The sequence below is a fragment of the Denticeps clupeoides genome, chromosome 1 (genome assembly GCF_900700375.1).
Source record: "Denticeps clupeoides chromosome 1, fDenClu1.1, whole genome shotgun sequence".
NCBI classification, from domain to species: domain Eukaryota; kingdom Metazoa; phylum Chordata; class Actinopteri; order Clupeiformes; family Denticipitidae; genus Denticeps; species Denticeps clupeoides.
The window spans coordinates 10,047,807-10,071,476 of record NC_041707.1 but is presented as its reverse complement, the minus strand read 5'-3'; the positions used below and the strand labels follow the sequence as shown (position 1 = coordinate 10,071,476).

The following is a 23,670-nucleotide window of genomic DNA, read 5'->3' as shown; positions in this document are numbered from 1 at the left end:
ACAAACTTAATTACATGGAACCTCATTTTATCATTCTAATTCCATGTAGCGGGGGTTCTATTTACAAATGGGAAGTCTCTGCCTTTTATTCACAGCTTTCCTTAATATATTTATCAAAGCGGGTTCATTTACAAAGTGCTCTATCTGTTGGATACAGGCAGCCCGACATTAACGAAGCTTTTAGGTTTATCAGGCTCCCAGGCTGACGAGGCACCCGAGGGTCAATTGATTTTTTGGTTCTGTGATTCATTTTTTTCCCTCATTTTTCCTGGATCACAATGAGAAACATGCCTGGAGAATTAGCCTGGTTTGTCTGCCTTATCTGTGAGGCAATTTTTTTTTTTTTCTTTTCCACCTTCTCCCCGGCGAAGTCAAGCTACTTAAATTGGCCACAGGAACCACTGTTATCAGCCTTTAATGCACCCTACAGTGTGGATAGCATTTCAATTACACCAGTAACCAAAGATTAGCCCCTGCCTGCCTGTTTCATGCCTCTCGCCGGCGTTTCGGTACGCCACGCACCTTGACTACAGCAGCAGAAAATTGAGTTGCCTTGCCTGTGTCATGGTGATTAATGCAGAAATAGGCCGCTAACCTGAGAGGAATAAGAGAGGGAGGGGATGAAGGGGAAAAAACACACACACACACACACACACACACACACACACACTCTATTCCCTCACAGCCAGGCCAGAAGCCCTGCGAATTTGGGCTGTGGGACGCAGTCTTCATATCGGTGAATAGGAGGCAGAAAGAGCGAAACGGGAGAGCTGGGGCTCACCGCTGTCTACCTGGAACTGTATGAATCATTGCAGGAGCAAATAGGATGCTTGTAGGACCGCAGTCAGGACAGCAGGGAATGTTGAGAAGCGGCAGCGTGATATTGGCTGTTGGAAAGATGAGCCGGAGACAGGATGCTTTTTTTTTTTTTTTTTTTTTTTTTCGCCCTCCTCCTTAACCAGTCAGGATGGTGAGTTAAATGTCCCTTTGTTCGGGCAGGCCCTCGTTCTCTTTGGTGTCTTCCTCTCATTTCAGAGTCTGTGGAGAGATGAGCAGGGCCCAGCCCAGGACATGACAGACTCCTGCCATATGAAATTCCTGTTGATGGGCCAAAAAAAAAAAAAAAAAAAAAAAGAACAGGCCTCAAATTCCAGCCTTGCACAGGCATTGTTTGCAGCTTCCCTTTGATTTGAGGCGCTGCCGGGTTACTGGCCCGCAACATGGAGAGAGGGGAAGAGAGCGAGAGAGCGGGAGGGAGGGAGGGCAGGCCGCCGTCTTCAGTTTCCAGCTTTCCCCGGGGGCAGGAGTTGCTGAATCACAGCTTTGTCTGCGGGCACAATCGCGGCTGGACGAGGGCACAAGGGCGCTCTGTGCGAGTGTCAATAGACGGGCGCATCTCTCGCCCTGCCCCCTCGCCCCGCCAGCGGTCACCCGGCCCCTTACCTGCTACTCACCTGCCTCCAGCTGTGCCTGTCTGCCTCGGGCCCCTCAGTACGCTCCCCTGCACAGGGCGGACGCGCCCCGCTGGCTCCGAGCGCCGCTAATGCCTGCTAATTTGTGTAAGTCTGGCCTCACCTGAGCACTCTGCTCTTGCAGAACAAGACGGTGGGTTAAAGTACACCCCCGAGTGCCACCGACTGGCGCAGAGGAGGGGCCATTAATTGTTGTTCAAACAGCGGCCAGGCACACGTAATGGCAAGTACCGGAGAGCCCGTCAGTCATGTTTACCTGACGCCAGAGAGAAATTGGACTAAGACTAGCAAGACAAGCTGTATAGTCAGGTCGTCGTTGCACTAAACAGACTCCTGCTCCTGCATGTAGTCACTGGACCCAAACTGGCCTGGCCACCCTGCATGTGCTCCACAATTCCCTCGCTGGGCTCCGACCCAGAAAAGGGGGGGAAACAACATTAGCCGAGAGAGCGTCACCGGCCTTTGGATAACACAATAGGCAGGGGACGAAGCGCATCTAATTTGCAAAATAAATAAGGACGCTGCCGTAATAGGTCAACCTATTCGCATTGGAGCCCTGGCACAAGGAGAGTAGTCTGATTGAAATGGCCGAGTGTGGAAACGTGCGGGTTTTTACTGAAAGAAGAATTGACAAGCTGTTAGCAAGTGTGAAAGTACTCAGGTATATGCAGAGAGAGAGAGAGAGAGAGAGAGAGAGCGATGAGAGGCCAGAGGCAGGATCCAGCTGCAGTTGTCATTTTTCTAAGCCTCACTGTTATTCTATCAGTCTGGGCTAAATGGGGCCTGACCGCATCCTTTCATGTCTCAGCATCGTGCTCAGCGTGACACGGCCCTGCTCACCACCATAAACACGCCGTCCTGCTTGTATTGAGCCTCCCCGTCCCCTACCCCCGAGTCTCCGCCCTCCCACCCCGGCACAGATTTGTTGCGTGGCCTGAAAGATGGCGCTGATGACAGACAACCTGGAGAGAGGGCAACAAAATCATCCCTTGTTGTTCTCTCCTCTAGAGCAAAGACTCCGGAGTATTAACAGCGGCCACGGCAGCTGATCACCAGAAGTGACAAAGAGGGCACTGAGCCACGCTCTATTTTTAACCACGCCCCCTCGTCCTGCGTGCCGAGGAGCAAACAAACTCGGCCGTTCATTAGCGGCGGAAACGCTGCGTAATAGGTGACTTATTAAAGCCCGGGGTGACCTTAGTCCCCACGGGCCGGGAGGGTGGATGCCTGGTTCCCCACTTCCACTCGCACTTTTGCCAGAGTGCCCCCGCCTCGCGTTTGCACGCACGACATTTAGAAAGTCTCTAGGCGTGATGTCCTTACCCACGACGCCCTCGCCCGTTTCGCAAGACTCTGCCGAGATGCGTCTTGTTCGCGCCGATCTGTGTTCCATCAGCTGCCTCGCAAACTCAGATCTTTTCCTTCCTCTAAAGGATTCCAGAGTGAGGGGCAAGAGCCGAGCCGTTTTATGATTTTTCACAAATTTTTATGACCCTCAAGTTTGGCACGGGCGGCTGTTATGAAATGCAAAATAACTAATATTTTCCAAATGTAAAGTTGGAAATAAAAATCTAATTGGCCTGGCCTTTTTTTTCTTGGTAACGCTCTCTCTCATCACAGCGCAAGATTTTATTCCGTTTTTCCCAGTCGGGGCCCTATCGGCCTCCTCGACTCGCCCACGTCGGCAGAGATAGTTGAGTGAAGTTGCCGGTTATCCGTTTAACTTTGACCCAGATGGAAAATGTCAGGCCTTTTTTTGGCTGCCACCTGGGAGTCCGATCGGCAGCCATGTTTGTGCCCTGGCACTTTCTAAATATACAGCTGGAACGAGGAAGAGGACGCGCAGCCGCTGAGGAGGGGCGCCTGGGCGATGCCAGAGCGAGAACCATGATCCCCCTCATTTAGGGACCGCTAATTGGCAGTTAATTAGCAGAATTGACTCTGTTGTCAGATCCCAAGTGCCTGTTCACCCCCCGCCCTCCCCTACCGTCTTTAGTTCATTTGATCTGGCTTTTCTCATGGTGCTACCCTGATAATCCCTTCTTAATATGTCACCCCACGGTATGCCTCAGAACATGCATATTTACATTTTCCAGCCAAATAAACACCCACATGCACCCCGTGTCCCCTGTGTATTATCTGAACAGTTATGAGTATTTTAAAAACGATTCCGCTACAATGCGTTACATTTAATGTGCCGCAGCAGCGTGAACCGAAACAATGGCTGGAACGTTGGAATTCTGCGATCCGATTCACGGGGGCTCCTGGTGCCACGCTCTGCCTGCATGGCTTCAGCAGCACTCGGCCCACCTTCACTGTCGCTCCTACAGCGCGGGGGTCATGCCTACCTCGGTGACCTGGCACCAGCGCTACAGTGGCCATGCAAACCGGACGCCCTGAACCGCTGGTGCTGAAGCCTGCTGAGGAATCGGGGGGGGGGGCTTTTGCAAAGGCGGCACGCTGGATAAAGCAAAGGGGAGGCAGGAGAGAGGGAAGCGAGCAGAAAGGGAGGGTAGTCTTTGTACTCCTCCACTCCTTTTTGGCTCTTGTCTTTTCTTTTCTGTGTTTTTTTTTTTTTCTATCCCTCAACGGCTTGGTTTTATTGGTGGGTCGTTTAATAAAAAGGGTTCCGCGCTTCAAATGAAAAGGAGCAATGCTTGCGTGGGTGAGCTTTTTTTTTTTTTATTATTATTATTTTTTTTATTATTTTAAGATGGTAATTTTTTTATTTATTTGTTTGTTTTTGTTCAGTGGTGAAAGCTGGGAAAGAGCGAAAGGAGCACGCATCCAGAGAGAGAAGAACAGGGAGGTGCATGGGAGAATGAGTGGGAGACTGAAAGAAAGAAAGAATGAAAGAAAGAGAAGGGTTAGAGGAAGACAGCACGAGCGAGTGGGTGAAGGAGAGAGAGCAGGGTGCTGGGAGAAATAAGTAGGTTAATTTATTGCATTTGCAGGTATGGAGTTAAAATAAAAGGAGGGGGTGTCGAGTAAGGGATGCCGTTTTTTTTTTTTTTTTTTTTTTTGCCGTGAATAAGAGGCTTAATGTGCACTGGCACTGCAAGTGAGCCGCCGAGAACCGCCCCGCGCCCGCGGCCATCTGTGAGCAGAATAGCAATGTTATTACTTTGTCATTAAACCAATTTCACAGCAGTATTGTTTGTTAATGAGCAGCCGCAAACGAGCGAAGATGTCACGTCCTGGAATAGCAGGGAGATTTGTGACCCCCGCGTTCTGCCTCTCTTCTTTCTTTTTCTTCCGCCGCACCATTTTCTTTTTCCTCCATCTGCCCCTTCTCTCTCTCTCTCTCTCCCTCTCTCTATTTTGCTCTCTCTAGAGGAGACTGTGGCCCATAAAAGAGAAAACTGCTTAAAGATAAAATGTAAAGTCTATACAGTCAAGGCTCTGTTTATGAGTTTCCATTTGACTTTAGTGCTTGTCGGCTTCTCCGTGGCTTTACTCTCCATCGGGCTTCATCTGAAAGGGAGGTAATACCGACCCTCATATGGAGCACTAAAGTCAAACACCTTCTGTCCCTGCGAGGCACGCAAAGCACAGTTATTTGCACATATATCAATGACAATAAGGGCCATCGCATGTCATATTATTGCAGCGTGACATTGCTGCGGTGCATTTTGGGGGGGAGGCAGAGGTTCGCGCCGCCATTGGAGAGAAGCCTCTGGGTTTGTCGGGTCGAGGCTTCCGGTCCCTCTGCTCTGGCATTAATACTGGCGGACCTTGTCTGAGGCGGATCAATTGGCCCTTTCCATGCCTGACGTTATTTATAGAGAGCCGTATATCTGCTCTTCCTCACATACTGAGCGTGGGGTAAATACAGCCCACATTAGTGAAATAAAGCCCACAGTGTGGGAAGATGAGGGGGTGAGTGGGGGGTTGGAGAGAGAGGGAGGTGTGTGTGTGTGTGTGTGTGTGTGTGTGTGGCGCTCTTTCTGCTGACGCTTCAGATACACGTGGAGAACAACATGAGGATGGAGGGGAGGAGAGAGGGAAGAGAAGCCCCAGAGGACAACTGACAGAAAAGGAGAGGTTTTGAATAATTGGATTATCTTTTTGGGGTGGGGACGGATTGCCACAGTTACTCTTAGGCCTCCCATAGAATCCAAGATTTTTTTTTTTTTTTTTTTTGGTGAGCTGCCCAGGTGCGAGAGGTCTGCCCTTGGGGGGGGTTTGAGGAGATCGACAGCTACTGAAAAAAGCCTGATCTGCAAAAAGCCCTTCAACTGAGGCCGAGCATTCCCACCCTGCCCAGACACGCTTGCACTCTCACCCCTAACACCCTTCCTAAACTCACTCGCTCACATTTCTTTTACCTGCTTTGGAGGTTTTTAAAAAATGTTTTATTTGTTGGACTAATTTACCACCTACAGGCCCAAGACTCATGCCAATAAGCTCATCATGGAGGACGCTATAAATCAATACAGGCCTTTGTTTATTTAAGTGCGCCTTGCCAGAGTTCAGTGTGTTATGGATTAGGTACCAGTGGAAATAGTGCCAGAACACCGCGCCGAGTCCCTGAGCTCTGGGAAACAATCCACTCGCGCTGGAACGCCTCCCAAAGCCCTGCAGATACCAACACGGTAATTTGCAATTTGGGTGAGGTAGAAAATAAACCGCAGTACCCACTCGACTCTGGTGACTGGTATTAAGGCCGCCATGCACGGCGCTGCTGAGAAGCACAATGGTGCCTATCCGCCCTAATCAAGGATTCTCCCCATCAGCCCTTATGAATATTTATGTCTGCAGCGCGGTGGTGATGTTTCAATTGTTCATCATGCCAATATTAGTGAGGCGCTGTCTTCCCCATGAGGTAGTGACACCTACAAAACTAAGTGGTGCTCCTCCTCGAAAGCTAGCCAGATCCTTAAACACATGATCATTCTAGAGGTTTAACTTCCTCATTATCTAAAATGAAGGTGAAAACTTGAATGGAAGCTTCCATACATGTTTATATGTTTTTTTTTATATATATATATCATCTGGCCTATCATGTTAGGTCTGGAGTCTTTTCATCTGCAAAGGAGAATTCAAAGTCACCCAAAACTCAATCTGGCAACAGTGTTCTCTGCTGTTAATGTCATACTAGGCCGATATTTCAGAGCTTATTTCCTGTACCTTAGAAATAAGGATATGATAAGGACATATGAGTTTAAAAATGACAATAAGAATATTTTTGACGTGAGACTTTCTTGATCATCATGAGGCTGATAGTGAAAGTATAATAGGTACGCTTGAACATGCTCCCCACGCTAAGTTCGGCTTGCGCCTATCTTAACACTGTTAAAATACCGTTGTAAAGCCTCCACGTGCCAGTAAAGCAAGACCCGCCATCTGCTTCATAAACCAGCCCTGCTGTTTCACCCCTCGACTCTGGTGTAAAGAAGACGACGCTGAAGCGTTGCCCCCCATAAAGGCCGAGCTCTGTTATTTGGGTTTTTTTTTTTTTTTTTTTTTTTACATATTGTCGGGAGCTGCTCTGACACAGCTCCCTCCCCCGTAAAGCCGCGCAGTAAATTCCGTAGCTTGTGCGAGGCCCGTTTACACACATCTAAACACCTGTTGTGGCGGAGGGAGGGAGGCAGGACGAATCGCTGCCATATTGTTTTTGGGTTCTCTTCCAGATGAATTAGCGTGCTACGCTCGGGCGAGTAATGTTGCTAAACGCGTGGATGATAATTGGGCGAGGGAGTCTAGTGAAGCCGATTAGAAACAGGCCCTCGCGTCGCTCCCTCCTCCTCCCGCCATTCCTCCAGTGTGATCGTCCACGGCAGCGTTAGCAGCGGACAGAAGGCGCTATGTTGCGTGTAGCATAGCGGGAAAATGTCGGTGACGCGGTGAAGAGATCTGGAGAAAGGGCTTGTCCTCAGGCTAACAGAGGCTACACATGGAGGGTGGTGGGGGGATAACACACACATCATAGGGCCTTGTGGTGTCAGCACCACCAGCGGTCACGTCTATTTATAACAGTGTTGTGTTGCCAGGGCCGGGGCCTGCGAATGCAGGCGTGTGTGTGTGTGTGTGTGTGTGTGTGTGTGTGTGTGTGTGTGTGTGTGTGTGTGTGTGTGTGTGTGTGTGTGTGTAGAGGGCCTATCTGAGTGGCCAATAAATAATTTAAAAGTCCAGTAAAGTGATAGTGAAGGGCCTGCTGGTTAAACATTTCAGTCCCTCACAAACAGATACGGTACACATACGTACACAAACACACAGTTTTGTATTACAGGTCATTCGGTGGTGACAAATTAAAGGGGAAAATCTGAATTAATTGGGAACACACGAGATTTGTCAGGAACAATGTTGCCATCATGGTTTGGGTCCACTTTTCACTTTAGGAAAAAAAAGACAAAATTTAATAATCATTTTAATCCTATAATGAAACCTTTCTGATGGGGAATGGTGGCTCCAGGATGACAATATCAACAACTACTCAACGTTAACCATAACTTTCTATTCTTTTTTAGTTAATTAAATGAATTTGAGGAAAGTATTTATTTAAAGTATCTATTTAAAGTATTTATTTAAATACACATTGTGCCTTTGACATGCCTGCCATCCTCTCCATTGTGGGGATCTGGCAGACGTTCGCTTCTCGGCTGGATTAGGTGGAGCGCTGAAAGTGCTTTGCATGCGCACTGCCCTAATTTCAACTTTTTGCTTTCGGAGCAAGAGAGGAGCACGAGCGAGAGAATAAAGAGAGAGGAGAAACGGGGACACCCGACCGCTCACTGTGTTCCCCGCTTTTTTGTGGAACGGATGTATTCGCCTTGCGTAAGAGGAAGAGGCTGAAGTCCCCCCTCCCTGTTGGCCCCTCCCCTGCCAGCAGCCCATTACACTCTCCTGGCGGCGGGGGAAAGCAAGGCGTTTGATATTGTGCGCAGGAAGCAGATTGGCCTTATTTCTCGCAGCAGCAGCAGCAGAGAGACACTCGTGTTGCCTAGACGATGCAGTCAATTGACACGCAATTTTGTTTGAAAGATCACGCCTCCGCCGTGTCATTATCAGTTCCCCCTGGTAATCCACAAAGCCCTCCCGTTTGATTTCTGACAATAAGAGGAGTCAAATCTGTTACTCGATTACCCTGGGTGGGTGGAAGGGCAGAAAAAAGGAAAAGAACAAGTGGGAGAGGACGGGGGCAAGCGAAAAATGTGAGAAGGCACGGGGGTGGGGGTATAAAGGCCCATCGTTTTGGATAGCGCCGTGAGATTAAAGGTGAGAGTGGTGGAAAATAGAGATTACACCTGCCTGACCTCCCACCAGACGCGAACGCGCCGTGGTGAGTGGGACTCAGGGGACAGGGGCCATCTTTCTCTGTCTCTCACAGGGTCAATAAAAGCTGATAATTGACCCGTTTTGTGGCGTTGTCCCAGGTCAGTGTGGAGGAATTGAATGACAGGAGACCCGAGGTGCCCACACTGACCTGATCTGGCGGCGTCGAGCATTAAACAGCCTGCATTAACGCCCCTGGAGAGACAGCGTGTGTTTGAGATGCGTAGACGTCCTGCCACATGTTTCGCTGGCCACGGATAAAAGAAGAATAAACCCACAGGTGAGAGTTGGAGGCTTTTCTGAGGAATCAAAGCGCCTCGGAGCCATGACCACCACTGTCACGTCATGTCTGTCGAGCGCCGACACTAACCAATATTGACGCGCTGGATGTTCTGAGAGCCACACAGCGGGGGAAAAAAGAGAATGAAGGATAGAAAGAAAACAGAGCTGCTACTTCCTGGCACGTAAACATAGATGCCTTACGTGCATCTACGCACATTAATCCGCCAGACGCCAACCGTGGCCTAAACCCCGCCTCTGCCGTGGATCGTCAAAAAGTAATGGGAGTGGAGAAAAACATTCCAGAGCAGAGGTGCCTTGGGAAGAAGGTGGGATTAATGAGGGGAGAGATTAGGTGGCGTCTCTCAGAGCGAGAGAGGGAGAACTGGTAGTGCCGGAGCAGGTTAGCCTTGCTCGGCTGCTACAGTGCGGCCCCCTTTCATACAGGTGTGTTGACGCCCGGGGCGGGCCTGGCTGAGGTCCAGTCCGTTCAGAGCGGCTGATTTGAACAATAACCATCGTATCTTTTAAAGAAAAGGTGGGGGAGGCGTCAAAGGAGGCTGCCTGAGAGCTTTTGCCTGGGCCAAGAAAAACCCCGGCGCAGTTGTCAGAGCTTGTTGATGTAGCGGGAGAAACCGGGAGAGAAGGTTTTTTTTTTTTTTTTTTTTGGTTGGTTGGTCGGTCTGTTCCTCCTCTCTCTCTCTCTCTCTCTCTCTCCCCCCCCCCCCACCACCTCCACCCCCACTAGACTCTGTGGTTTAGTGCCGCAGGACAGAGCGCGGAGAGCAGAATTGGAAGAACAAAGTCCTGCTGTACGAACCAGCAGCTGCTGCTCTCAGGATCAAAGGCGCGACAACCCGGGCTTCCTGGCCCGCGCGTCCACTCGAGGTGTTTGACGGACAGTTAGCAGCTGGGCCGTCTCTGACCGTCCCAGGCCCTGTGTGTGTGTGTGTGTGTGTGTGTGTTTGCAATGCAGCTGGGAGGTGACACCCCCACGATGGGGAATCCCTGCTGTGCGATAGTGGACAGGGAGGCTTTCCCCGGACAGGACACAGAGTCCCAAACCCCACGGCGGCCTTCGTATTGTTTTCTTTATCTGAGTAATTAGCATAGAAGGGACGGGGAATTAGTTGCCGCTGTACTTTACGCAGTCGGAGCATGTGAGGGTCTGACGCTGACCTGACATCAGTGAGAAATCCAGCTCCCGCCGCGTGTGCAGAAGCGATAAAGCCGAAGTGCCGGAGCTGTTTTCCCTCCTCCTGCAGCCGGCGAGAAGCGAAATGCCGCAGTGCTATTGATTTATTTTAATTAGCAGCTTGTTAAGTCGTTGTCAGCGTGCAAAACAAATATATAATTCTTTGTCTGATTTTGCACTCGGCCCGTAATGGCTGTGAGGGGGGAAATGGGTTTTCTCACGGGGAAGGCGGGAAATAAAACCGCAAGGGTGCTGCATAAAAACGCGCCGAGGAAGGTGAGCATCAGCTGAAACCTCCCATCTGCTTTAAATCGTACACGGCGATGAGGTAACGTCCTTCGGCGACTTTACGTCTTCTGACTCCCCTTTTAACCTTAAAGTGTTGCTCCTCCCCCCTCTCTTTGTTGCCCCGCCCCCCCCACCTCCTTCTCTCAAGTAGCTCTGAAAAGATCCTTTTTTTTGATAGTTTTCGATAAATCTGCAGATAAGCTCAGTCTGGCGACCGGCTTAAGCAGCTACAGAGCGTCCTTCCGGCAGCGGCGGCGCGCTGCGATTGCATCTGTATTTACCCCACATCAGATTAAGGGCCACCTCTGGCCCGTGGACAGCGCGTGACCCTGTTAGCGGGTGATAATTGGGCCATGTTTGCGTTTATTAAATCCACCTTCCTGAGGTTTAAATCTGAGTATACTTCCTAAACTCAAAGTGGATGCTGGTTCTTATCATGTAATAGGCGGTGTGTTTTGTTTTTTTTTGTGGGAAAAAACTATTCGGAATCAATGATGTTTAATTCCAATCGGAGGAAAAGCGGCAGAGTTAAACTTTCAAAACGGTGCCGCACAGCATTTAATCCTCCTGCACAAACATGGCGGTGGAATGTGACCGGCAGTTGGGCCTCTTTCACTATCACCTGCGGCCCCAACTGTCCAGAGATTCCTCAAGACGGTTTAGCACGTCAGATCCGCAGATGGAGTGTAGTCTCTACTTGAAAGGCCACCAGATCAGCTGGAGAAATCGGACCGGTCGCTTTCTTTTCGAAGAAGCAGAACACCGCAGTGTCCCTCTCGCTTTTCTTTTCGCCTCTGTCTGTCATCACAAATTTGTCAAACAAGTCGCCCCACTCTTGATTGGCTGCGCTCGGAGGGGCCCCGGCCGTGATTGGCCGGTCCTTTGGCAGCGCTCCAGGGCTGGGTGGTTTGGCATGAGGATTTATCGGGGAAGGAATGTTGACAACAGGAGCCAGTTACCAGGTGTGGCCCGGCGCTTAACCAGGACAAGTCCCTTTTTCTGAAACTCCCGAGGCGTCGTGGCGCACGAGAAGCGGCATTCTGGGATGCCAAGAGGCTGAGAAACGGTCCAGAGCGGGCTGAGCTACGCGCAACCTGCACGTTTAACTCCCCCACCGCCCAGAAAGAAGCGCTTTTGTGCGCTTTCCCCAGTCGGTCTGAGCCCAGATCTCGGGCCAGGGATCGAATGTTGATCCAGCTCCACGGTAGGCTGGGGGGTCAAGTGGACTCCTACGGTCCAGCCTCCATTATTCATGTTGCTGTTATTGTGTTATGGATCTTTAGCGAGGGCCTCTGTGCCGCAGTAATTCCTCCTGACTGATTTCATTCTGCAGGCGACTCTGCCGACAGGAGGGGCGCAGCGGCACGTGAAACACACGTACACACACTTGTGGTTTTTGGCACACCTACGCGCCCCGAGAAATGGCTGGAAGGAGCGAAGCTGTTTCCAGGTCCACTTTTTCACACCGTCCTGCAAAGCATATTCTGTCCCGCATTCTTGCAAACAGACACACACACAACGTTCATACATGGAGACACGTCGGCTACCGAAAGAATTCCTTTTTTCACCCCCACCCCTGTTTTATGTAGCCCTCGATTGATTTGTAAAAGCTGCTGGGCCTGGCATTAAAAGAGTCCTGTCAGAGCACTTTTCTCCCGCAGTAATGTACACATTCTACAGAGTATCCAAAGAAATGACCTCCCCGCGACCCCTAACCTTGCCTTTAATTATTTGTTTGAAGACAGCAAGGAGTTCCCATGCTGAGAGCTGCTGGGAAGAGAGAGAGGCAGAGCGAGAGAGAGAGAGAGAGAGAGAGAGAGAGAGGGAGGGTGATAATACCAGTCAGTGTGCCTCATGGGGGAATGCTTGGCCCAGGAGGGGGTTGGGTGCATGTGTGTGTGTGTGTGTGTGTGTGTGTGTGTGTGTGTGTGTGTGTTTCTTCTAATGAAGGTTAAAGGGTTTTTATTAAAATCTTGCTTTACTTGCAAAGAGAGAACTAAGAGAGATTTATTCAGCCATCACTGTATGTTTTTTCTCTGCACGTTCCTAGGGAACAAATCATTACGTCTGTCTGTGTGTGTGTGTGTGTGTGTGTGTGTGCGCAATGCATTCTACCAGTTCCTGGTGCCCCTCGTCCCGGCAGCGCTTGTGCGCTTCGCTTCCATCTCTGGAGGATTCAGCTCTTGTTGTTCTAAGCACACACCATTAGCAGCTCATGGGAGGAGAGAAAACAGTGCTATCAGCAGCGGCTCTGATAATCTCAATTGGCTTTACTCGAGCTGATAAAGGGTGCTCTGGGGGCAGGGGTGGCTGTGGGCAGCCCCGGCCACGTAACTGTGGCAACTTGTTTGGGGAATGAAAAGTGACGTGTGTGAGCTGTAATGTGGGGAGTGAGACGTGGCCGTCGGGGACAGTGTTGACAGGACAGAGGCGATGCCTGCTGTGGCTATGGAAAAAGTATGAATTCATAGCTGCACAATTGTGTGTTTTTTTTTTTGTGTGTGTGTGTGTGTGTATATATATATATATATATATATGTATAAAACCACAAATGGAATACCAACAGAGTTTGTTTAGGTTTTGGGAACCATGGGTTGCCAGCACACAGTTTTTGTTCCTCTAATAGAAGGAATGGACACCATTATGCTCACTCTAATCAATCTAATCTAGTCAAAGCAACAAAATCCGACCCTACTAATTTTACTCATCTTGCGTGTGTTTTTTGTGTGTGTGTGCGTTCAGGCGAGAGGTTTTACGTTCTTTCAATACTCCCCTGAAGGGCAACTTGCTAAACTTGTTCATTCTCTCCATTCCACAAGCAGCATGCAGAAACTGCCTTGCTCCATATGACACAGATCCACACGGAACGCGGGTCACGCGTCCCGAAACCGGGCTTTAATGAATCACACATGTCCTTAGTTCCCCGCGAGAGCGAGCGGCGACGGCTTCGTTCAAGCCGATAAAGTGCTGCACGTATTTCACACCTGAAAGGAAAATTCCTGATACTAAGTGTTTATGGTGCGATCCCAGAGCAGGGAAGAATGCACATGGTTATGATTCGGAGGCCCCGAGTGCCGTCTGAGGGAAAGGAGGGGCCAGACATGTTTTTTGGCAGGCTCGGCCTGCCCGGAGTGGCCAATAGCAGACATTTTTCCATGTTTTCTCTCTCAGATGGTTTTGATGCTTGAAGCCTGAAACTCCGCTTCAGAGCTGATGAAGTGACTTAAATAAATACGTTAATATTTTTTACGAATGTGCTTTTTCTGTGGGTAAAAAAAATTCAATTTCCCTCCCTTTCCTCATCCTTTCTCATCCTTTGTCTCAAGGGCAGTAAAGGAAGTTCAAGAACTTTTGGCGCAACCTGGCAAACGAGCATAAAACCTCTTTCATTTCATAACTGTGCGGTTTTTGTTTTTTTTTCGCAGTAAATTCACCCCATGTCACTTTGAAAGTCCAGATTACGGCCGTTTAAGTTAATAGGAGAAGGTAAGGGCAGGTATCGCGGGTTCACGGGGGATTAGGAGCCCAAATTGATTCCAGTCCTCTCTCCGTCTAATGATCAGTCCCGTAGCGCTGCCCTCTGCGCCAGCGGACCCTTTTATTTTATTTTATTTTTTTTTTACTCTGGATAGTCCGCACTATGACTCCCATTAATATCAAACACATGTCCCTACCTGTAGCGTAAGCTGCTCAGAGTCCATGAAGGGTGATTGGGGGGGGGCTCTTGCCAGGAGAGGCCAGCTTGCCTTTGACACCGACCAAGCTAGGCGTCCCATTTTTCCTTTAAAAAAAAAAAAAAAAGACTCGCCCCTAGCTGGCACTAACCTCCCCATGACCCCCTCTGCCTTTACAGTCAAAAGAGGCAGGAGTGAGGAGAGCCGGGGAGCCCCTTTTCGGCGCTGCACTTATTCGCCGCTGCGGCGGCGATAAAACTTCAGACAGGCTAATTGATGGGCTTGCTGACATAACAATGCCTCGTGAATGGCAGGGAGGGGCCGGGCCTGGGCTTCATTTATGGACAGCTGGAAAGGGATCACAATCCCCCGCACTGAAGAAGGGTGTGTGGGGGGGGCACGGGGCCGTATGAAAGAAGCCGTTTGTGTCCAGCACCCCTTGCAAACTGAATTTCTAATGAGCGATAACGCAACAAGAATAATGTTTATGGGCATGAGAGAGATGGGGGGTCCGGGGGGGTCCGGCGTGCTTGTCACATGGTGGCCTGACTGCAGTTACATTTAATGCTTGCAGGACATCTCCCTGGTTCCCATAGCTACACTGTGTAATCAAGAACCATATAAAACAAATGGGATATATCATAAGGGACGTTAAAAGGACATGTTGTTGGGCTTCTCACAGTCGTCCTTTTGTGGGTGCTTTTATTTTTTCTCACTCTGATTGCTTTGAGGGGCCAGAGTTGTTAATGGCACCATAGTCACCAAGTCATGCAGATTGCATTGTTTTGTCCCAAGTTCTCCAGTGAACGTTAGTCTTCCCGAATGCTGGGTGATTTAATGTGTCCCTTTCTCTCTCTCCCCTTGTTTCTTTCTCCAGGTTCATTAACGCCAGAAGAAGAATAGTACAGCCCATGATTGACCAGTCCAATCGAGCAGGTAAGAAGAAATGACCTTCCCTCGCATTCCCTCTCCCAATGCACCTTCCTTCCCCTTTTCACACAATGCTCAGGCTTCCATCGTGGGCACTGACTCTAATTGGAGATTTCCCAGTCTAACCATTTAGAGGAATACTAGTACCCAATCTCTTTGAATTGCTAATGGGACACAAGACAACTTCCTTGAAAGCGGCAAGTGTTTTTTAAGCGCTATGGTTTTATGTGCCATGTCCTACTGATGGGGATTCCAGCAATGGCTGACAATTAAATCATTTTGCAAAATAATGGAAAAATAAAGCCCTCAGGGTTTTATCTGATCGATCGAACCTGTCTCTCTCTCTCTCTCTCTGCCTTGCAATACTGGTTTGGACAGATTTACATTCGGTGCGATAATGGCTCAAAGAAGAGGCTTCATACTGTAAATTGATTAGGCATTGATTCTCCTGACTGGGCTTGGGGTCCGGTGGCAAAGACCGGTAGCCATTGTCAAATCCACCAGATCTACTGTGTGATGTTTATGTACCGACTGTGCCAGCATTATCAAAACAGGCGTCGCAATTTGTCACCGAGAGGCACAGCTCGTTGTTTATTGATGGGGTAAAGTCACACAAATTGGGGTGGAGATTGTGCAAATGAAGTCAGGCGGTGAATTGAAATGAGGAACACATTCGCTCGGGATACGTCGAGAACGTTGTCTCCTGTGTGGCTCGACACAGGGACAGCATGGCCAGCAGCCCTGCCCTAATCTTCTGAGCTTATAGATTACTCTGGATAATGCACTCGAGTCCTGGAGTAAACTATGCAACAGGCTCCCTAACACCTTCTGTTGATTTGTATTATAGTGGTCAATTAAATATGATGCATTTCTGCAGTGAAGTAAATGCCCAGTAGATTATAAAACTATTAAACTAATAGTTCAAATGAATGGAGCTATTTTTGTTGTACAATAGTACCATAAGCGCTCCCTATTAGACCTAGTTGTTGTCTTAATTGTAATGAAAACCTAATTTGGGTGCATTCAAGGAACGTTTCTTTTAAATTTGCTAAAAAAATATTGCATGCCCTGTATCTCTGTCCACTATGTGTTTTGCAGTACGTCTGGGCTGAGCTGGGACAGTTGCTGACTGTCTGGTATGTCTTCTCAATCAGGTTTTCTTCTTGATCCTTCAGTGAGCCAAGGAGCAGCGTACAGTCCGGAGGGCCAGCCCATGGGCAGCTTCGTGCTGGACGGTCAGCAACACATGGGGATCCGACCAGCTGGTAAGCCCGGCATGGAATTCTGTCTACTTACACTTTACACCTTGCCCAACTCATCATTTGGGATTGGTGGCATACTTAGGGGATCTTAGAATTTCCTTCTTGCTGCATGCCTTTCGTGTACCCTCTTCTCCATTTCGAGTGGGATAAATATATCTGATTATATCACCACATAAGAAATGGCTTGTGGGAGATGTTTTGGGAGGTTTCATTGTTTAGGGGCCATTCGAACCTTAAAATAACTTCTCCCTTTATGTTGGCTTCTGTTCTGACTGTCTGGTGCTGGTACTTTTTGCTGACTTTCAAGCATTTCTTTCCTCTTCTAGGGCCTATGAGTGGAATGGGGATGAATATGGGCATGGATGGGCAATGGCACTACATGTAACCTCCATCTAGTAAAGCAAAACACAAAGAATGGGGGAAGTAAGTACTGGGATTTCATGGTTTTCAGACTCTTGTACAATCTCAGTGTCTGGTTTCCTGGACACTGAGCAAACAACACCTTCCATACTACATACTACTTCCATACTACTACATGCAAGCTTTGGGTGAACTGGGAATCCTGGGAATCACTGTGCTCCCGACGTCCCCTCAAGGAGGGGTCTTGTGGCACCAGACGCCAGGCTAGGTGGACACCAAAAAAAAAAAAAAAGTAACCGTGCACAAATTTATTTATCACAACATGGCCATCGCTCTCCCCATCCTCAGCAGCCAATGCAAATGTTGGACATTTAGGGAAAAAATAACATCTCCAGGGGCAGGGCCTGCCAGGGAGAAATTAAGCAGGCTCCAGTGAAGCGATAAAGCAGGAGAAGTGAAACTGTCCTCGGAGTGACATAAATCTGTCGGGGGAAGGATTGATGCCCAAATTATCTTATATGCAAAGACGGGAGCGCTGCAGTACATTACAGTCCCCGGGCGAGATATACGGGCCGTGGGTGACACGTCCGATCCTTCACTGGGGGGCCGGGGGTGGGCTGAGGGGGACCCGTGTGTTTTGATTATTTTTTACTGGGTAGTGTGTGTGTGTGTGTGTGTGTGTGTATGTGTGTGTGTGTGAGAAGGAGGGGGGCGCACTGAATCCCAACCAGCGCCAGCAAAGGCAGCCGAGACGCCGAGATAAATTTAAAGGGACGGAGACGTTAAAGAATGAATGCATATAAAAGCGAGGATCTCTCTCTCTCTCTCTCTTTTGCTTTGTCTCCACGGCTAAATGGCCGCTGCCTGATTAAGACGACCATTACACCTCCCGCCAGTGCTACAACGCTGACATTTGAGAAATCAAGACGGATCGCATCCCGAAGGCGCCGGGGCAGAGGAAATTTTATTTAACACCTATACTCCTCAGCTCAATGAGGCACAATATAATAACACTTACCTTGATTAAAAGAACCCTTTATATGTAAATAGGTGCAGGAATCTCCACCGTGGGTCACCATGGCGATTCCGCCGACAAAGCTCATTTCTCCCCCCGCCTCACCTTCACTTTTTTTCCCTTTTCATTCTTTCTTTCTTTTTTTTTTTTTTTTTTTTTAAAGCCTCCTGCCTGTACTAATGGAGAAAAAATGCAGAGAGCAATGTTCCCTAAAACAGCCACACAGAGACAACATTTGCTCAGCTTGGATAATTCTTAATATAGGCTATATAATTTCCAGACTATTTAATTACGTAACATATTTTATGCTTCATGACCAATTACATTAATAGCTTAATACAGAGGAATATTACCCTCTCTTGATTTGATTATGCCGCCACACAATATGGTATATTTGGTACTTAATTATCATCAGCCATTGAGTGGGCCGCTACCGCCGCAGCGGCGCACAGAGCGAGTGGGCCGGGCCGAGGCCGTGCCGTTATTGCCTTTGGATTGGTTTTTACCACTCCTGTTAATAAAGGAGGGCTGCAGATCTACTTACCCGAATGACCGCAGCTTACAAGACTTGAGATTACCAGCTTACAGTGTCAAAAACATCTGCTGGGCCTTTTAACAGGAGCGCCTGTAGGTTACGTGGAGGTGAATGCACTTCACTCGCCCACAGACCCCTTTCCAAACGTCAACCCCGGCCGGACTGATTTACCCTTTTTTTTTTTTTTTTATGACCCCGATAGTGAGGTTTTAAGAGACCGCTTTAACAAACATGTGCATTCCCAATGAACCCGTGTGCAGGGCGAGTATTAGAAAATGGCACGGCTTTCAGCCAATGAGATTGGCCATTAATCTCAGCCTTTGCCTTTCTACCCCCACCCCGTCCTCCCTCCTTCTGGGCCCTCCTGTGTAATTTCTTAATTGCGGCGTACCGAGGTAGAGGAATGCAGAGAGCGAGCATGCCTGGTGACCTTGATGCGACCCCCTTCGCGGCCCCCCCCCTCCACTGTTGCTAATCCCCAGGGGTTCACATTACAAAGCAGCGTGTAGTCCTCTGCCCTGCTCCTACCCCGGCCTGTAGGACCCCCCCAACACACACTCCTGCAGGCCTGCCTGCCCGGGTCTGTTTACACCGAACGCCACAGAGTAGCCTCTGTCCCCAGCCTGCAGCCGCAGCGCGCCACGCCGACACGCCAGGGTCTCCACACTCACCGGACCCCCGAGACATCAGCCTGCTCCTCGCTCCCCCGCCGCCCTCTCTGCGGCCTTTAGCTTCCTCTTTGCGTGTTGTGATGGTTAACTGAGCCTTAAATTATGGAATCGTTTTTAAGATGAAATGAGGGCCGCCCTGCTCTCCTTTCTCCCGACGCCGGCGGGGGAACCGAGCACCCCGGCGAACGTCGGTACGGCTGCAGCGCATCTCTGCACCCCCCCCCCCCCCCCCCCCAAATGTCGACACACACCGGCAGCTTTGGGGATTTACAAAATTTAGTTCGTGAAGGAGTGTTCTGCTGCTCACCTCTTATTGTTATAGGCGATGCAGAGTGGTGTTTTATGGGATGCAAATAAGGCGCGTCCCATACGGGGGCGAGTTCACTAAGATCACTAATATATTCACTACGTTTTTTTTTTTTTTTACTGTGCGTATATGACAGCTATTTGGTTTAGATTATGATGATAGTATGTTTGCTGCGTAGATTAATGTTTTTTTTTTTCTCTTTTTGTTTTTCAAAGGTCTGCAAGGCATACCAGGGGAGTACGTACCTCAGAGTGGTCCTATGGGCATGAGCATGGCACCACCAAGTTACACGCCTCCTCAGATGACACCCCACCCATCCCACCTTCGACACGGACCCGCCATGCACCCATACCTTCCCAGCCACGCGCACCACCATCCGGCCATGCTGATGCACGGAGGACCCCCCCACACCCAGGAATGACCATGTCTGCATTGAGCCCCCCGCCCCCAGACCAGACCACCAAACAACGCGATCCCCCCCCCCCCCCCCCCATCCCAATCAACCACTGCACTGGTGGACAAGGCCTGGATGCCTGCGCCCAGTAGTGCAAGGGACCTGAGTACAAGAGCAAGCAAGCAAAACAAACACCAGAAGACCCCCACAAAGCTATTTTCAGACTATTTTTCAGAAGAAAATGAGAAAAAAAAAAAACTCAGAACAGATCCATTTTGAACCGACGTAGACACTAGGACACGGAATTCCAGATGAGCTGTGATCATTTTTTTAACTCGTCGATTTTTTGCTACTTTCACCAATGGAGGACCAAGCTGACAAGAACACTTATGTAAAGGCTTGGGCTTTTGTTAAAGATAAACAGATGTTTCAACTTGCTACACAAAGCACCAATGCTCAAAACACACACACACACACACATATTAAAAATGCTCACGTGACACTCAAAACAATTTGAAAGAAATCGCTCTGGAAGATTTAAAAAAAAAAACAAAAGACTAAGACTCCAAGAGTTATAACTACTGTAGTATAAAAGTATAGAAACTAAGTTAAAACTTGTGCATTTTTGTTGATCACTTTTTTTTTTTTGGTTTCCTGAGCTAGTTCTAGAATAAATAAAAAAAAGGTTAACCTCAGCCTCGCCTCCTCCAGCTCTTCACACTGTGTGTGCGCGCTTCCCCCAAAACAAGAGACTGTCTTCGCTGCAGCAATAAACAGGAGAAACATCTCAGAAATTTCAGCCCAAACACTCCGACAACCCTGGGCAGCGCTGCGCTGCGCCGCCGCCGCCGACGGAGCGAGCGTGACTAGAAACGCTGCTCACAGACTCCTGCTGTCTCCGCACCGTTCTTTTCCACATTTTTCATCCCCTCGGTTTTTTCGGTTCATAAATGAATGTTGCCCTTTAGGTAAAGTTCTTAGTTTGAATTGCACAAGCACTGGATTGTGTTTTTTTTTTTTTTTGTTTGTTTTTTTCTACTTTTTTATTTTATTATTATTATAATTTTTTTTTGTTTCGTTTTGTTTTTCTATCTTGGACTCTGAGTGAAAGAGCCTATTGAAGGAAACCTAACAGTGGGGAAAAAAAAAAAAAGAACTAGCATCCTGCAGTGGTTCCTTCGCCTCTGGATCAACAGATTTGCCATATGGACAATGCTGACACCATGTTGGATTCTTTGGCACCGAGGGAAACGTTTGACAGCTGATGCACCCATAAATCTTAAAACTTAAAAAAAAGAAAAAAGAGGAAAAAAAAAAGAACTTAAATTATGAACTCAAAGCTTGGAGATGAGCTAAGAGAATATTGTAACAAAACTTCGTACAGAGTTGAGTCTATTAATTGTTTCATGTTAGATATTCTGTGTTTACCTCAATTGAAAAAGAATGTTTTTTGCTAGTTTCAGATCTGCTGTGGCATTGATATTGTATGTCCATGAATTCCTTCCTTTTTCAGCACGTGTTCCTCACTAGATGAAAAAAAAAATGCTGTCTCCCTTAAGCTTTGTCAGAAATACATTAAATACTTGTATGAGGACTGTGACGTAATGTTTAAAGGTGTTCAGTCACAAATGCTGTAATAAATATTTCATTTTTGATTTTGTTAGATTTTTGTGTGCTGTTTCTTGTAATTTATTATTATTATTGTTATTATTGCTATGGAGGTACCACTGTTTTACAGTGACTGTTAAAGTAGCAGGTGCGTAAGACATTTGTTTTTATGATGGACAAGCAGATCACACTGAGTTGTGTCCAACGTCTGTGACCCAAGTCGTATTTATTCTGTATATGATGTGAAGATCTGCGTCGGTGGGACTGTGTTTACATCTCTCTCTCTCTTTCTCTCTCTCTCTCTGTGTGTGTGTGTGGGGGGGGGGGGGGGGGTAAAATGACTAATCGATTACCATAAAACAGTCCTGCTGATTTAATCTCACGCTGTTGCATTAGCCTCAGACGGTGGACTGCGTGGTGCGTGTCGCCTCTTTTCGCCGCTCCGAAGCGCCCCCTGCCGGTGGTGCGCGCAGCTCCGCGCTTCACTGCGGGATTCGCCCGCGGCCATCGGAGCCTAAAAACCGGGACGGAGCGTCCGACGCCGCCCGCGTCTTATTTATACACAGATATAATAAGCGAAAGCATTCAAATTTACGCGTTTCACTTCATTTTATTTCATCTAAATAATAGAATTAATACAATTACTACAACTACCAGAACATGTACAGGTAATAATAAGAAGAATATGCAAGTTGTGAATTATTTTAGCGTAAATTTTATTTACCGTTTTATTCAATGTATTTACAATTTAATAAAACAACAAACGCTGCAGACATGAATCCAATTAAGCGCCACGATGGAACAAAAATGTATAACAGGATTCCATACATATAAATGTATATTTTTTTATGTAAAAAAAAAAAAACAAGTCCACCGCCGTCGGGGTTAAATTTAAGGAAAATTTAACTGTTTTTAAATTGTTGATTAAAAATTCGCTGAATTAAAAAACTATATACGAAAAAAACGAAACAGTTTGCGGTATGGTTAAAAAAATATTTCATAAATGGCAAATTAAAAATAAATGATAAAATGAAACTATAAAAAAATTCAAAGTTCGATGTTGATCATTAAAACGGCCTTGTTAGCAGGGAATTAGTCAAACTATTTAATATCGCCGAATGAAAACTGCGGTCTTAATGTATCAATGTGTCAAAACCAAATAGTTTTTTTTTCAGAAGCAGTCAGGAATTTCAGGCTATAACAGAGACTGAGATTTTTTTTATTTTTTTTTTACAAAAGCGCATCGTTAAAACACACAAGTGATAAATAATGTAGAATAAAAAGCGTGGGTTTGTATTCCCACGTTTATCTGCTTTGCTACAGATGAAACGGGCGAAATAAATTGTGAAATTCTGTTTTCCCGTCATGAGACGGAAAGAAAAAGGGGGAAATTTGAACATGAATAGTCTCTCTCTCTTTTTCTTTCTTTCTTTCTTTCTTCTTTTCTCTTTTCTTTCTGGAGGAAACAGAAGGTAGATCGCGTTTGCTGCCCCTCTTTGCCGATTCGGGGTGACAGGGATGATGGATGATCCAGCCGAGCTAAACACCCCCATACCCACCCACCACCTCCGCCCCCCCCCTCCCCCGCGCCAGAGCCCGTCCGCGTCCTGCAGCGGGAATAAAACACGCGCCGATATTAAAAAGGCCACAAAGGAAACAACGAAAACGGCCCTGTGATCAAATGTATATCTATATATAATTTATAATATATAATATATAATATATCAGATTTGTAAAGAAAATTCAGTGCGTCAATTAAATTCGAAAAAATACAAAACAGCCCCAAACGTAACAAAAAGCGGTGGAAAAAACAACAACCACTGAGTTTTATTCTAAAGTTTTAATGGACTAATTAACTGGACGTTTGGTGTTCGTGTTGATCGGGAAATGGTCTCGGCTCCTGCCGCTGCTGTTGTTTCAGCACTTTTCTCGCCGTAACGTGTTTCTATGGCGACGCCGGGGACGCGGGGCTTCCTGGGAGAAAAAAGGCGCGTTTCGGGCGCGTCATTTATCACTGTCAGCGCATAATGATCCCCCCGCAGCCCGCTATTGATGAGGATAATTACATTAGCGCGGGGCGGCTGATCAATAAGGCGCAGGGTGGAGATTTTATTACACCGGGCAGGCCGGGAACTGCTCTTTTTATACAGCGGCCTGCCTTTATAGAAGTAGAGATAAAAAAATATATACACACGGACCCACACAGAGGAGAGGAACGAAAGCCGCTTTACTACGAGATTAAACGCAGAATGAATATAGAACCGAATAAATAAATAACAAAAAAAAAAACACAATTGCAAGAAATAAAACCAAGCGACCACGTGACTGTACTGTAACACACAGTAATCACCGGCGGAGAGTGTGTGTGTGTGTGTGTGTGTGTGTGTGTGTCGCCGGTCCGA

At 47.7% G+C, this 23,670-nt stretch overlaps 1 protein-coding gene across 5 annotated transcripts in view; it reads left to right on the top strand.

The window, feature by feature from the left end:
• Positions 1 to 21,325, top strand: part of meis2a (Meis homeobox 2a) — a 64,290-nt gene extending 42,965 nt beyond the window's left edge. For 2 of the 5 annotated variants that reach the window (XM_028976946.1, XM_028976937.1), the window contains exons 10-12: positions 15,064 to 15,122; positions 16,271 to 16,381; positions 19,482 to 21,325. In XM_028976946.1, the coding sequence (XP_028832779.1) occupies positions 15,064 to 15,122; positions 16,271 to 16,381; positions 19,482 to 19,687 (376 nt within the window). In that variant the 3' untranslated portion in view covers positions 19,688 to 21,325. Of the gene's footprint in view, positions 1 to 15,063; positions 15,123 to 16,270; positions 16,382 to 16,704; positions 16,802 to 19,481 lie in introns of all 5 variants that reach the window. The other 3 variants (XM_028976961.1, XM_028976969.1, XM_028976954.1) reach the window with 3 other exon arrangements.
• The last annotated feature ends 2,345 nt before the right edge of the window (positions 21,326 to 23,670 follow it).